This window comes from Ruditapes philippinarum, unplaced genomic scaffold, assembly GCF_026571515.1.
Source record: "Ruditapes philippinarum isolate M1 unplaced genomic scaffold, ASM2657151v2 ctg1236_1_1_1_1, whole genome shotgun sequence".
Taxonomy (NCBI): domain Eukaryota; kingdom Metazoa; phylum Mollusca; class Bivalvia; order Venerida; family Veneridae; genus Ruditapes; species Ruditapes philippinarum.
This window is the reverse complement of record NW_026862350.1, coordinates 223078-238042: the sequence shown is the minus strand read 5'-3', so window position 1 is coordinate 238042 and position 14965 is coordinate 223078. Positions and strand designations below refer to the sequence as shown.

General features: G+C 32.0%; 1 protein-coding gene across 1 annotated transcript; it reads left to right on the top strand.

The window, feature by feature from the left end:
* Positions 1-1807: 1807 nt before the first annotated feature.
* LOC132718776 (sushi, von Willebrand factor type A, EGF and pentraxin domain-containing protein 1-like) lies at positions 1808-14291 on the top strand. Its single transcript, XM_060702506.1, has 11 exons — positions 1808-1906; positions 3552-3657; positions 4621-4797; positions 5415-5582; positions 6555-6722; positions 7502-7672; positions 8309-8476; positions 10441-10605; positions 12214-12296; positions 12992-13082; positions 13846-14291. The coding sequence occupies exons 1-11, from the start codon at positions 1808-1810 to the stop codon at positions 14073-14075; spliced, it is 1626 nt and encodes a 541-aa protein (XP_060558489.1). The 3' UTR covers positions 14076-14291.
* Positions 14292-14965: the final 674 nt, after the last annotated feature.

Genomic DNA, 14965 nt, shown 5'->3' with positions numbered 1-14965 from the left:
GAAATGTTGCGATGGCTAGATAACGATATAAAAGCATATTTTCACCCAATCGAGATTAAATCATTAAAAACAAGTACACAAGCGTATAACAATGACAAAGTGACATCAGAAAACAATCTATGCAGTAGAAGCCCCCCCCCCCCCCGCTCATCTGAAATTTTAGTATTTTTACAGACGCAAAGAGCAGAGAATTTTCTTAAATTTTGCATGATTGGAGAATCATGATTTAAACAGAATAGTGAAAAATTTGGCGTCTGAATCCTTAGTTTTTAATTACCTGCCCGAGAAATTTAATTATATTCATACAATTAAAACTACTTTTCAAAACATAAACCTAGCACATGCGCAGTGCATAAGTGAGACATTGTTAAAAATTACATTTGAGCCGCGTCACGACAAAACCAACATAGTGCGTTATAAATTCACACACAAAAAATCTCCAGATATTGTAAGAAAGCATGTTGGGATGAAGTGTACATTTAAGAGAATGAAATAAAATATGTCTTCAATTTTGCATTTTTATTGTTCATTGCAAACATGCATGCACAAAAAAAGATTGTTCAAATAGCCTAAAACACCCCGGCCAAAACAAGGCGGGGGGTCTAAAAAAGAGGTGTCCCCTCCCCTAAACGTAAACGCATTTTTTTTTCAAGTTCAAGATTTTTCCTATACTGGTGGATGGTATATAGTTGATATGTAAAAAAATCTGATGCACCATGGATCCAGACCAGCCTGCGCATCCGCGCAGTCTGATCAGAATCCATGCTGTTCGCTTACAAACCCTATTAAAAGTGGAGAAACTGATTGCGAACAGCATGAATCCTGATCAGACTGCGCGGATGCGTAGGCTGGTCTGGATCCATGCTGGTCGCAAACCCATTTTTGGTTTTGTCATGACGCGGCTCATTTAGAATAAATATGTTTCAAAGTAAAGTGTACGCTTTTCATTATTTATTTTGCATGATCCTTATCATACATATACAATAAACGCTAAATGTACATTTCGTCTCATATTTTGTGTATTGTATTGTTTTAAAAACAATCCAAGTGAACAAACCGTATATTATATTTTTTTTTCAAATATTGATTTGACTTAAACATATTTTTATTGCTTAATGTACATATTCATAAATATGTGCAAATGTACATATTAATATACTAGTATACACACAACACTTACAATACAGGGCTATCAATATTAATTTTGGCAAAATGGTGACCCACGAGCCTTTTATATTATTTTATTTCTTGCTCACGTGATACAAATACATGTAATGTATTATGAAAACCAAACCTATATTGACGAGGCGTTCTGTTTTATGATAAAACAGCGATTGTTATGCTATTCAAAATTCAACTAGTACTAGTATATAAGCATTTGAAAGAGTTCCGTATAAAATGAAGTTCTATGTTGCTATATACTGACCTCTACTGACTCGGACAATTTACTGTTAAAGCTATTTATGAAACTAATCAATATCAAATAAAAAGCTTTTAACCGGTGCTGTTTGATGTTACAAGTAGTTAGTGAGGTCGTTTTGCGTTGAGTACAAATTCAAGAATGGTGCCGAAAATATTTTTGATATCTATTTGTTTATCTTTAATTGTTTTAACTGTGACCTCTAATAACATTAAATTTCGAATCTCGACGTTCGTTGATGTGAGCCTGAGCGAAAATTCGGAACTTATCATATTTTACATAATTCCTAGAATTAGCATAATAGAATGTGTACATGAATGTAAGACGAGAAGACGCTGCCAATTTATCAATTACATTATACGCTCAAACACGTGCTTTTTGTTGGGTATGAAAGACGTCACAAGTTTAACAACCCCGGGTAACGCGCCAGGAACATTGACGGAAATGCCAGGATACCTCTTCGGGGTAAAATCGGAGTGGGATCTAGTAAGTACTTGATTTTAAAATAATTAAGAAAGGCTAAACAGACACAAGACCAACGCTTTTAAAATATCACGTATTTATGATAGCTTTAAAACCATCATAGCGACACGACTCCAGAAGACTTTACGCATTTTCATTAACTCGAACTGAAGGAAATATATTAGAAGTTTTCAAAAATGTTTTAAATAATCTCAATTTTAATTGACATTTTGCATATTTAAAGCAATTTTTGTCAATATACGTCTACCCTGTCATTAACGGAGTTACAGCTGTCTCCAAACATTATACATATAATTAGTATTTTGGCTTGATATTTCATACATCTTTTACGTTGCGAAGAAAAAGCTCTATACTCGCATAATATAGTTAAACAACGGTACTGTGACCCAGAAAGTTGAGTATTTTGTTGTGTTGATATTTTAAATAAAATTCAGTTGTAAGATTTTCATTATATATATTTTTTTCAAAATAAAAATGGCTATTTATATGTCACGTGTGGTGTATGTAGAAGCTAGGACTTTACCAATCAAAGTATCGTAGGACATATTGAACTCAAGAGTAGCTTCATTCACGTTGAAAACATGCATTGAAAGAACCAATTAAATTTTCTTCTATATTGTAGATTACTCGTTTATTGCACTGTGATTAAAAGTGTAAAATTATATCTTTGTGACACTTTCTTTTCTCAGGGATACCTTATTTAGTGAGGTTCAGCAGGAACAAATGAATCTTAAAAACAACACTTCAAAATCATTTCATTCACGTAATTGAAAAAAAAAATACATTTGCAAATACAACTGTTTTACAAATACATGAAAATACATTAACAGAACAAAAAAACATTTTTTTTTCGTTATTTGACAGTGTCGTATTTTATGTAGCAATATTGATGATGAATATCATTATCTCTTTGTCAGTACAGTATTTAAAGACAGTATGATATGATTTATACTTAATTAGGATTTTAAAAAAGATCTTATGAAGTTTATTTAAGTTTATGAATTTTTTCTTAAACCTGTAAATTTTATTTTTTGCAATAAAGTTACGCATTATTTCTATTATAAACAATCACAGTGGATAACGGTCATTTTGGAGAGATCACTTATGTGATACACGTTGGAAAAAAACAACACACACTTAATATTCGGATTTTTATGGAAATTATAATTATATCGTCAGAATCTCAAATTACTTAATGTTATACATGCACTTATTTAATTATATATTTTTATGATGAATTGAAATGTTCAACAACCGTTTTCCATCATGGCATTTTGTTTTGTTTTTATTTTTTCCCGATTTAAATAAATCAATACTGAATCTTTTGTTGACCAATGGAGACACAGTTTGCCACCAAATACCCGCTACATAAACTAAACATATAAGCAAAAAATTAAGTTAAAGGAATAAAACATATGCTCTCAGTTTGATATACCAGAACCAAAACTAAAATAACTATACATTTGTACACGAATAAATCATATAATCTGTATGAAAACTGTAGCCGTTGATAGGGACCGTGAACAGTGGCTTGCACTTTCCAGTACCGTTTATGAATATGCTCAATCAAAGAAAACCTGAAATATTTTCAATTTGTCGATTTAAAGGAATCCTGTTTTTTCTCTTTTGCACATGTGACATTAAACAGAAAGATGTTGATGAATGTGAAACATGCCCGCCACTGGGAACATGTTCGACCGGAAGTATTGGTTCGTATGTCAATACAACAATATCAACTGTGTGTAGAACATCAGGTATGTCAGATCAACCAGAGATGTAAAAAAAATTTGATATTTGTAAAAGTAAACCACTTTCAAAAATATTTATAACTTTAGCTTTGCCTATTGCACCATTAATAACTATTGCGGTGAGTTAAAGGAAATCAACGGGGGCTTTTGCATTTGACATGACATAACTGGAAATATTTTCTTTTCTCTCACCATCTTATGTAGGTCTTTTACCAATAATATTGATTCAAATTTTCAGATCATTCGCGCTAACTTCGTTTTTTTCAAGATTATTTTTATTCTGCAAAATGACTCATATCGAGCTAAAAATCGCCCTAAATATCGGTTTTCAATCCAATTCCCGAGCATGCTACTTTACTATGTTTTCGCATTTGTTGTTTTAATTGACAATACGATTTTAAATAGTAGGATTATAATTTTTATAGGCTATTGGAACTTTTCTAAAAGCAATACAATCTTAAATTTATATCTTTTTTTCTGATTTTAAAATAAACTATAAAATGTTTTGAAATATGTTGTGTTTCTAAATTGTACAGTAAAATCCCAATATTACGACCACAGCTGGGTCTTAGTGTAACTGGACTTAGTAACTGGTCAATAGTGAGTTGGTCTTCATTCTGGATTAAAGGCTTGTTTACCAAATACCACAGTTTTCTGTCAAGGTGGTCTTAGTTCTTGATTTTTGCCAGGGATGTAAAATGTTTTTATAATGCGTTCAATTGTGTTAGCAAAGTTTCGTCATTTTGATATTGTTTCAAAGTTCACAGCGATATTAGAAAAATATTGAGACGATTTCTTCTAAAAAAAAATAAGAGAAAAAGAAACAAACTTTAACGTGACTTAATTTATCTGTTGTTTTTTATGTATTTATTTTTTTTCTTGCAAGGGGCTTCGTATGATTTTTATAAAAAAAAATAAGACTACATTTCCAAACAATTGCTGTTGAACATTTAATCGACATTTTTTCAGGTTGTGACGACCCGTTTGTAGAGGACAATTTAGTTGTTTTAGGAACGCAATATATCCCTCCAAATAGCGTAAAGCATTTATGCGACACGGGTTATGTAATTAACATTACTACAACTAACGTTGCACATTGTCAGGAAAACGGGACATGGACCCATACTGGGTTTTCTTGCGAGTACGGTAATGTGTAATATTTTCTTCTTTTTTTTTCTTGATGGTTGAGTATTAATTTGCACCGTCTCTATTGAGATCAGCTGGCCTGGCAACTAGTTTACAGCGTAATCGTAAACTATTTCAGACACGTGGGGTTATCCGAGTCAAATCACCATTATTATATGCGTGTTGAACTGGATAACATCGCGGGGTTTCAGAACGAAATTTTTATTTCGCGGTATTCAAACTTGCAGCGGTACTTTCGTCTATGGAAACCCCTCAAAATCATATATGTATTTTTTTGTTGTTGTAGTTTTTTTTTGTAGCCATATTGGTGGCCTCTTGCATTTCTGTACTTTTTTCGGAACTGCGAAACTTTTTTTATTTATTTAAATTAAATTTCAAAAAAAAAATTCTAAAAATCAGTTCGTCTCAAACTAACATTTAAATTAAATAAAGAAAGTAAGGTACTAATTCTGTATTAAAATGTAATTTGAAAAAGAACACATTGCTATTCGGTAAATTAAAAAACCTCCCTTAAACAATAACTAAACACTCGACATATTTTCTATTGTAAAACTAGAGTACGATTCCTATGCCACAAGTTCACTAAAACAAATTTTAACTTTATTGATTGTATTCAGATTGTGGAACAATGGAAATAGAAAACGGGCAATTTTCAGCAATTTCTGGAACAACTGAAAGAAGAAATGCGACAGTAACTTGTGATATTGGATATTTATTATCGGGCAGTTCTTTCGTGACATGTACAGAATATGGTTGGGACGGAAGTGCAGCGTGTAATGTGATAGGTAAACGCCACAGGCACTAAAAGAAGTACAATGTACTAGTATTCCGTATAATATTATCCCACCATCCTGGGCAATGACAGAGCCGGTTTGTGTATGTTTGGTCGCACACTATGTGCACAGTATGCAATTTGAACCACGTTTAAAGCCAAACCCCTTTTTCTCTTTTCACTTATGTAATAGTTGTAAAAATATAATTGCATTTTTCATCTTCCACAGTGATATTTAAAAAAACACCTTTATGTTAAATTTGCCAGATTAGCAAAAAAAAAAAAAACCCAGCAGGGGTGTTTGTTTCCTCGAATGTACCTAGGATGTCATTAAGGAACCTCAAGGAGGGCTTGGACCCGCAATAGCTGAGTTAAAAGGCAGACACTTTTACTACTATGCCAGCAATAAGTCTAATTCTCTCGTTATGGGTAGATTGATAATATTACTTCCTTTAAAACCCATTACTCTTTAATATGCTAAGATTTTTTTCTTTCAAACACTTTGTATTTTTGGAGTTATGTTCCCGACAAACCTAACAACAAGTAGTTCTCAAAACAGCTTAAAACTAGCGATGTAAGAGAAAGAAATATTTTTATTTTGTTACAAGTATCCAACAAATTACAACGCATTCAAAGTTTAAAAGTAGCTTTGGCTTATAGTATTGTCAATAAATGCACAATTACAAATTACGCGGATGAATATCTTTTTAATCAACGGCCATTTCCGTAAAGCTTCGTATTATTGTGATCGGAATTAAACGCCCCCTAAATGAACATTTGTTATTCAGACTTTCTGAAAAATAAAGAAAGGACGTTGACTCTAGGACAGGGGTGAAATTAGAGTATTGTGTCCTTTTTTAGTCATTTTGAATTATCTAACGCTAATAAAATAACATTTTTACGCTTATAATAATATAATGAAAAAGTATTCTATACATGTACATGTTTTAAATATGCCTTTCGGACAGATAAATTTTGTCTACAGATTGTGGGCCGCCAGTAGTTGATAATGGCCAGTACACGGCATCATCTGGGACAACTTATGGAATGTTAGCAACACTTTATTGTAACCCTGGTTACGATTTCTCGGGAGATACCGTCGCTACTTGTACTGTAAATGGATGGGACGGAAGTGCCACGTGCACCCCAATGGGTAAGCATTATTTATATCTTAAAACTGTAAGTTTATTCAAAGTGTACAACGAACATGCAGTGTGCTAGACTGTGTGTTAGTCAATTTGCAGCTTAAAAAGATTTTCCCATTTTTAGAAGAAAAAGCTAGTCCTTTGTCAAATATAGAGCATGATGCATTGTGTTAGACTGGACATGCGGCATGCGGCCATTCTCAAGCAAGCAAATACCCTTATCTCATTTTTTTTTTGTAATTTACCTCACTTGTTAAGTATTTTTGCACGTGCGAACTACTTGTAATTACGGATCATAGCTTAAGAAATTCAATCATGTTCGGTATTTTCTACCTCCGACACTTCCAATATCATATCACGACTTTCGCAGACTTTAATAGATACTACAGTGTTTCATGCAGTATTTCAGACGCGAACGGGCACATGAGTAGAGCCTACCATCTACCACTACTTAGCTACCGTCACATGTGTGCCATATTCGGCCCGTGACTTATACGGTCCAACAAAGCTTTCTCACAAGAAAGAATTTACAATAAATTATTGGGATCGTGACCCACAGTAGTGAAGGCAAGTGTTTCGAAATCAGCAGCCTAAATTAAGCTACACCACCAAAGATGACCATAGATTATAATAATATACGGCATAATCAGTCACCAAAATATCCAAGGTTTCCTACAAAACGTTTTAGTAGGCTAGAAACACCTGAAATAATTGTCTCACTATATTATATATGCAAGACTTAGTCATGTTGAATTTTAAACAGTTTGAAATATCTGTATCTTCATAGATTGTGGACAGCCACCATCCTTCGATAACGGGCAGGTAGATACGTCCGGTGGTACGATCTTAGGGAACATTGCAATATTTAGCTGTGAACAAGGGTATGCTAACGTCGGCGACACGTCAACAACTTGTTCTCCTAGTGGTTGGGATGGCAGTGCCTCGTGCTTGTTCGTTGGTATGTCAAATTAATATATAATCAAACTAAATATAATATTAATGAAACTTTCTGCAAAACCCATTGGCAACTTGTTTAAACATGATTTCTGCAAGAGTATTTCTTGTGCAAAAATTGGGTGTTTATTTATGGTTTTTTTTGTTACTCTTTGGCCACTGTAACTAAGCCACCTGAGTTCCGTAGGAAATAAGTACATTAATGGCGATTAAGAATTTTTGTATTGAAGCCAAATCATCACTTCGGTTACATTTTGCTACCTTTATCACACATCATTTCACATTAAACATTACATACTTCAGGAGTTAAACATTTTACATATTTTATTCAATAATTACAAAATTACTTTAAAAAAAAACAACAACATCGTGCCAATTCTACGCACACACAATATATGAGGCTCTCGATCTGTGCCTTAAGGCCAGTTCTCACGGAGATTAAATTTTATTATTCAACACAATTAATATACAGATTTAGTTACACTTATAAACTACTGTTCTTGGTTATATTTGCAGGGATATTTGCTTTAGATTTGCTTTAAAAGGGAAACAACAATTAAGGACCTTATATTTTTGTTCATCCATTTGAATAAGAAACAATTTGTAAGTGAGAAAAGTGTATCATAAATTTTGTGTACAGATTGTGGGCCGCCAGTAGTTGATAATGGCCAGTACACGGCATCATCTGGGACAACTTATGGAATGTTAGCAACACTTTATTGTAACCCTGGTTACGATTTCTCGGGAGATACCGTCTCTACTTGTACTGTAAATGGATGGGACGGAAGTGCCACGTGTACACCTATGGGTAATATTTTTTTATTATTAAAACCTGTAAGATTAATCACAGTTTATATAATAATAATAATAATAATAATAATAATAATAATAATAATAATAATAATAATAAATCTTTATTTATAGAAGGGGTAGGCATGAAAGATTTTAACCATTCGTTTGAAAAACCAAAAATTTTAACGGGTTTATTTAATTTTAAAATGTGGCCTTCTAAACAATATATAGAAACAACAAAAAACCAATAAAACACGCACTAACAACCCAAGTTAACTATTTTTCCATTAAGATTTTGGTCCTATGGACAAAACGCCTCCCTTTAAGATTATTTATATCGTTTTCATTTAAAAATATACATGCATAATAATTATTAAAACATAATAACATAATGACAGAGTTATGAAGATATTCATTTGATATGCAAGATATGTTTTTTATACTTATTTTTTAAAAAGATGTATGAAAATTATAGGCAGACAGAACTGTATATTTAAGGAATGGGTTTCTACAGTTTGGAAAACAGTTTTATTTTGAAAAATTGCGGGACCTCTTAGGGGGTGATTCGGCAGTCCACATATCAAAATATAACATATAATATGAAATTATTCATAAAAAGAGTTCCCGAAATATACTAATGTATATATTCCAAAAATCTTTGCACCATTGGGTAAACCATAAAATTTTTTAAAACCGCAGTTTGTGCGGTGGTTTAGGTACATGTATAACTATGTCAATTTATTGATGCTTGAATCTTAAATAATGAATTTTTTCGTTGCTAAAAAAAAGTTTTTAAAATTTTCAGAATATAAGAGGAAAACTAAGGTTTATTACATAGTTTATAAAAAAGGAAAATTCCATTTTAAAAAAATTAAAAATTTCCCTTTTAAACGAAAAAATCCCCCCCCAATTTTCTTTCAGTTTTTTTGTTTTTTTATTCGTGATATTTTTTTTTTAAAAAAATTTCCTTGCAGTTTTTAAATTTATTTAAATTTAATTTTTTTTTAAAGCCCTTTAAAATTTTCATTGACCCAAACGTACGGGAAATTTTAATAAAAATTCGACATTATTTTATGCTTTAATAAAAATAACTTTTTCATTTAAAATCGGGAAAAAAGGGTAAAATATCGCCTCAATAATCCCTATTTTTGTTTTTTTTTTTAAACCCAAAAGGGGTTTTAAATTTCGTTTTTCCCCATAACAATTTTTATCAAAATAAAACCTAAAAATTTTTTTTACTTTTTTTTTTTGCGACAAACATCCCAAGTATCCCTTCAAACTGGGGGTTTTAGTCTGCCCTATAAGATAAATTTTTGCAGTTTTAAAAAAATTTTTAAAACCTTTTTTTAGAAGATAAAACCTTGTCCTTTGCCCCAAATAAAAATGAAAAATTTTTTTCATACTTTAAAATTTAAATGTTTGACGGGGCCCAAATGCGGCAGGGTGAATCGTTTCTCAATCACTTTTTAAAAATTTTACATCAGTGGGAAAAGAAATTTTTTTAAACGGGTGGAAATATTTGAAATTTTAGGGGGTTTTTAACCGAAAAAAACCCTTTCCCCCCGACACTTCTAGTATAAATATGGGGGTTTTTTTGGGGGAAATTTTTAACAAAAACTATTTAAATCCCAGAAATTTTCCAAATCCCGAACTGGCACATGATTTTGAACCCCCCAATTTTAAAACCTTTAAACCTAAAATGATATTTTTTTTCCACATAAAAGAATTTACAATAAATTATTGGGATCGTGACCCACAGTTTGAAGTTAGCGCCTTGATAAAGCTATACGGCCACAGATGTCCATAAATTAAAACAATATACATTGTAAGACATAATCAGCCATCAAAATATTCAAACGTTTCAAGTAAGGCTAGAAACACATTAAATCATTTTTATCACCAAATTGTACATACGTAATGTATAAATGTTTAGTCATGATAAATATAACAGTTTGAAAATGAATATCTGTATCTTCATAGACTGTGGACAGCCACCACCCTTCGATAACGGGCAGGTAGATACGTCAGGTGGTACGATCTTAGGGAACACTGCAATATTTAACTGTGACCAGGGGTATGCTAACGTCGGCGACACTTCAACAACTTGTTCTCCTAGTGGTTGGGATGGCAGTGCCTCTTGCGTTGGTATGTCAAATCACGGATCTTAATTATGATATAAATCCGTGGTCAAATAATTATAATCAAACTATACATATTACAGTATTATATGGACTTTCTGCAAACCCATTGCCACTATTAAAATGATTTGCAAGTATTTCTGTACAAATTTATTCAAGTTCTAGCACGGTGAAACAAAACCCAGACTATTCATATTAAATTAACACTTATATTAAATATACATTATGTTAATAAAATATCGTTATTAAGCAAAACAAATACCTCCCATTATACTTCACAGTGATATTCGAATGAAGATAATGCTCAATAAATAGAGGATATTTAATAAGTGTAGGTTCAAAACTGAATTTATTGAACGAGTTGAATATAATTATATCATGCGAGCCTCTGTCAAGCAAATATTACCATATACATGTACAACGAGTTCAATAAATTCAGTAATGAACCTACACGAGTATGATATTCTATTTATCACATATCCAAAAGTACAATTCTGCCAAGGGAGGTAATCTCTGTGAGGAGTTTGTATGTTTGCATCACGCAAATGACGTCACGTCAAAATATATGCATCGCCGTGCAATATAATTTTTACGGAGTCGCAAAATCGGCACGGGTATTTGATAATAGTGAATTTAGCACGTTGTTAATTAAACAGACTGTGATGAACCAACTCCGCCGTATGGAACCACTGATAGCAACGTGTATACTTACGGTTCTGAAATAAGAATAATCTGTGACTCAGGCTTTACATTATGGGGAGACGCTAGCATTACGTGCCAGGCTGACGGAAGCTGGAGTAATACACCAGCGTGTGGTGAATCGGTGTCACAAAATGCCTCTTTTTAAATAAAGTGGAACTTCCGGTCTTGTGACAAAACGAAAACACCACTGTGGGACCGAATCCCGCAAGGGACTTTAGATTTTTTTCATATGAGGAAGCTATGCAACTAGCTTACGAAACGTCGGTGGTTCTGCTCAGGTGCCCGTTGCTGCTTGAAATAATGCACAGAGGGACACCTGACGTCTTCCTTTACCAATAAAGCTTGAAAGTCGCCATATGACCTTTACAGTGTTGATGTGACGTAAAACCCAACCAAAAACAAACAAACATAAAAACAAACAACAAAAAGTGGGTAAATTCAAGGAGTTTTCCTTGATTTAGTTTTCTGTACAGTTCGGAATAGCTAAGATGAGGTATAAACAATAAGTGTCGGAAATCTTGAATTTTTTATTAAGTTAAACTGCTTAAATAACTGTTGAATTCTTTTATATTTGCATAAGAATGTCCTCTATATATATATTTTTGAAATAGTAACTGCAATGAATTTTATCATTTTTATTTATTTATTTATATATTTATTAATTAATTAATTAATTTATTTATTTATTTTATTTATTTATTTATTTATTTATTTATTTATTTATTTATTTATTTATTTATCTATCTATTATGTTGTTGTTGCTGCTACTTTGTCATGGAATCTCATTTTGTAGACAAACACAAAACGGTTAATAAAATCTAATTAATGTTCAATTTGATAGAAGCTTTATTTCCATTTTTACTGGTAAGTAATTTGATGATATTGAATATGTGGTTGTTTCTATTGTTTCAAGGATGTCCCGCCAGCAATCAAACACTGTATGAAATGTCATGTTATGTAGTTGTCACCACCAAAATGTCATGGGCAAATGCAAAGGTAAGAATAATTCACTCTTTTTTTTAAAATTTTAAAATTGGGTTAATTTTTTTTATCGTATAAGTTGGGTTAACACTATTCACTCTCGTTCATCATCATTCTTCTTTCTCGAATCAACCCATCAAATCATCTTTACCAAATCAAATTATCTTCATTTTTAATCATCAAATCATCAATCATATCAAATTTTATCGAACATCATATCAATCATCAATGTTCATTCTTGAAAAATCATCATTATTATCATTCTCGAGTCATCATCATCATCACCATCATTATCATCATCTTCATCTTTATCATCATCATTATCGAATCATCATCATCATAATCATTTTCGACTGATCATCATCATCATTATCGAATCATCATCATTATCATTCATCATCATCATGCTTGAATCATCATACTCATTATCATCATTATCGAACCATCTTTGTTTCATTTTATCGTCTCCAGAGCTGCTCTTCTCATCAATATCATCACCATAAAAAATTATTTTCAAATAATCATCATTAAAAAAAAATTATCATTACCATTAACTTTTTCATTTTCTTAATTATTATCATTACTGTACTGTTATTATCATTGCATTATTATTATCATTACCTTACTTATACACTCACCATCATTACAAGAATTAAAAAGAAAATCTATCGACAAGCGTTAAAACTACGTGTATATCCTCTATTTTTCAGTGGAACTGTGAATCGTTAGGCGGACATCTTGCCGATATTAAGTCACAAGAGGAGCAATCATTTATAAGGTCGCTTATCAGTTCAACTAGCAGTAAGTTTGTATGTCCACCCATTTGTTCAGCTGAAATAACGTAGTACCCGGCAACTAGAGCTGTCATTGTTTCAGATCAAGTTATAGCAGTAATATATCGATATATCGACATACGTTGACAGATATTAATGGTTAACCGATATATCGATAAAGATGACATATATCAATGATATATCGATACCGGATGACAGATATCAATGATACACCGATATATCGATATAGGTTGACAGATATCAATGATACACCGATATATCGATAAGGGATGACAGATATCAATGATACACGGATATATCGATATTGGATGGCAGATATCAATGATACACCGATATATCGATATTGGATGACCGATATCAATGATACCCCGATATATCGACAATTATCTTGTCTGTCATTCACTTTCATGCCTCTTTAGATGATTTCAGTAAAATATATGTTCTGTTCAGTTGCTTGTTTGTAAATGCCGATTGCATTCATATTGCTATGAAATATTTCTGTTATGTTGTTATGTAACAACAGCATAGTGTTAGACATGGACAACTGCTTCTGTGTAATGTTTGTGCTGATTTTTTTTTTAAATTCTAGTCATTTAATCAATGAGTCAAAATTATCGATTTTTTTTTAAAATGTGTATCGATTTTTGATCGACAGAAAAATATCATCGATACATCGATATTTTTTCTATCGATGACAACTCTACCGACAACCTCATCCGAAAGTATTATTGATTCGATTTAATTAGCTACGTATTTTGACTACTTTTAAGACGGCGGCAGTCACTGGCTTGGTGGTAACGACAAAGTCCAAGAAGGTCAGTTTCGATGGTCAGACAACACAAGAGTTTCAAATGGTTATAGGAATTGGCAACCAGGGCAACCGGATTCATCGTCTGGGGGCGAAGATTGCATGGATCTTATTCCAGATAAATTTAATTATCGTTGGAATGACAATGTGTGCACGTACACATATCGTTCTATATGTCAAATCGATCTTTAAAGTAACCGTTTTTTTTTTCTTTTTCTGTTACATTCATCTGTAAATATTTACTGAAAAAAGTTCTTGTTACATGAAATGCATGTTTTTATGCGCTGCAAGGTTTGGCTTGATTGACTATGGACCTTCACAACTTGTGAAGCCAATGTCGTGGTCAAAATTGTGAAAATATTTATATAGATATTGAAACGATATATTGCTTCTCAAGTCTGTGCTTTGTTGTCGGTGTTGTTGTTGTTTTGTTTTTTTTTGTTTTTTTTTTAACTCAAGAGTTACCATTTGTACTTTTTTTTCAGAAATGTTAGATTACATAATTTATAAGGGATTGCTTGTAATTTTCACGGTGCCAAACTGCTAACAGGGAAAGAAAGGTATAATTCAATTATATGATAATTTGAAAAAGATATCCTTTACTCAGTATTTATTAATATGAGCCGCTTCACGACCATTTATTTTATGCTTTTCAGTGGATTACTGATTTATCCGTGAAAATTATCAAAATATAATTTCACATTTTTCAATGACGAAACTACTTTTTTTAAGATTTTTCCTATGTGGTACCCAGACCTGGGGTAATCATTAATTGTAATCATTGAGTTTTTAATTGATTACATGATTACACTGTAATCATCATGTAATTGATTACCTTGCCCAAAATTGATTAATGTAATTGTAATTAATCAATTACAGCTAAAATTCTGTCAGTAATCATGATTACAATTTGATTGACATTGATTACTTTCAGATTTTACAGGAAACTATTTCAATTCAAATGATGCCATTATTTCACATGATACAGTGTAACTTTTGTTTTACATTTATACAGTAAAAGCCCTTAATTTAGACCATCATCTGGGCTGGACCAAAGTGGTTTTAATTGTGGGGTGGTCTTA

What these genes read in the sequence shown, in the direction of transcription:
- LOC132718776 (XM_060702506.1), top strand. Translation starts at nt 1,808, where the DNA reads ATGAAAGACGTCACAAGTTTAACAACCCCGGGTAACGCGCCAGGAACA. An exon ending in TAAAATCGGAGTGGGATCTA is followed by an intron (nt 1,907 to 3,551) that starts GTAAGTACTTGA and finishes GACATTAAACAG; the next exon opens with AAAGATGTTGATGAATGTGA. An exon ending in TGTCATGGGCAAATGCAAAG is followed by an intron (nt 12,297 to 12,991) that starts GTAAGAATAATT and finishes TCTATTTTTCAG; the next exon opens with TGGAACTGTGAATCGTTAGG.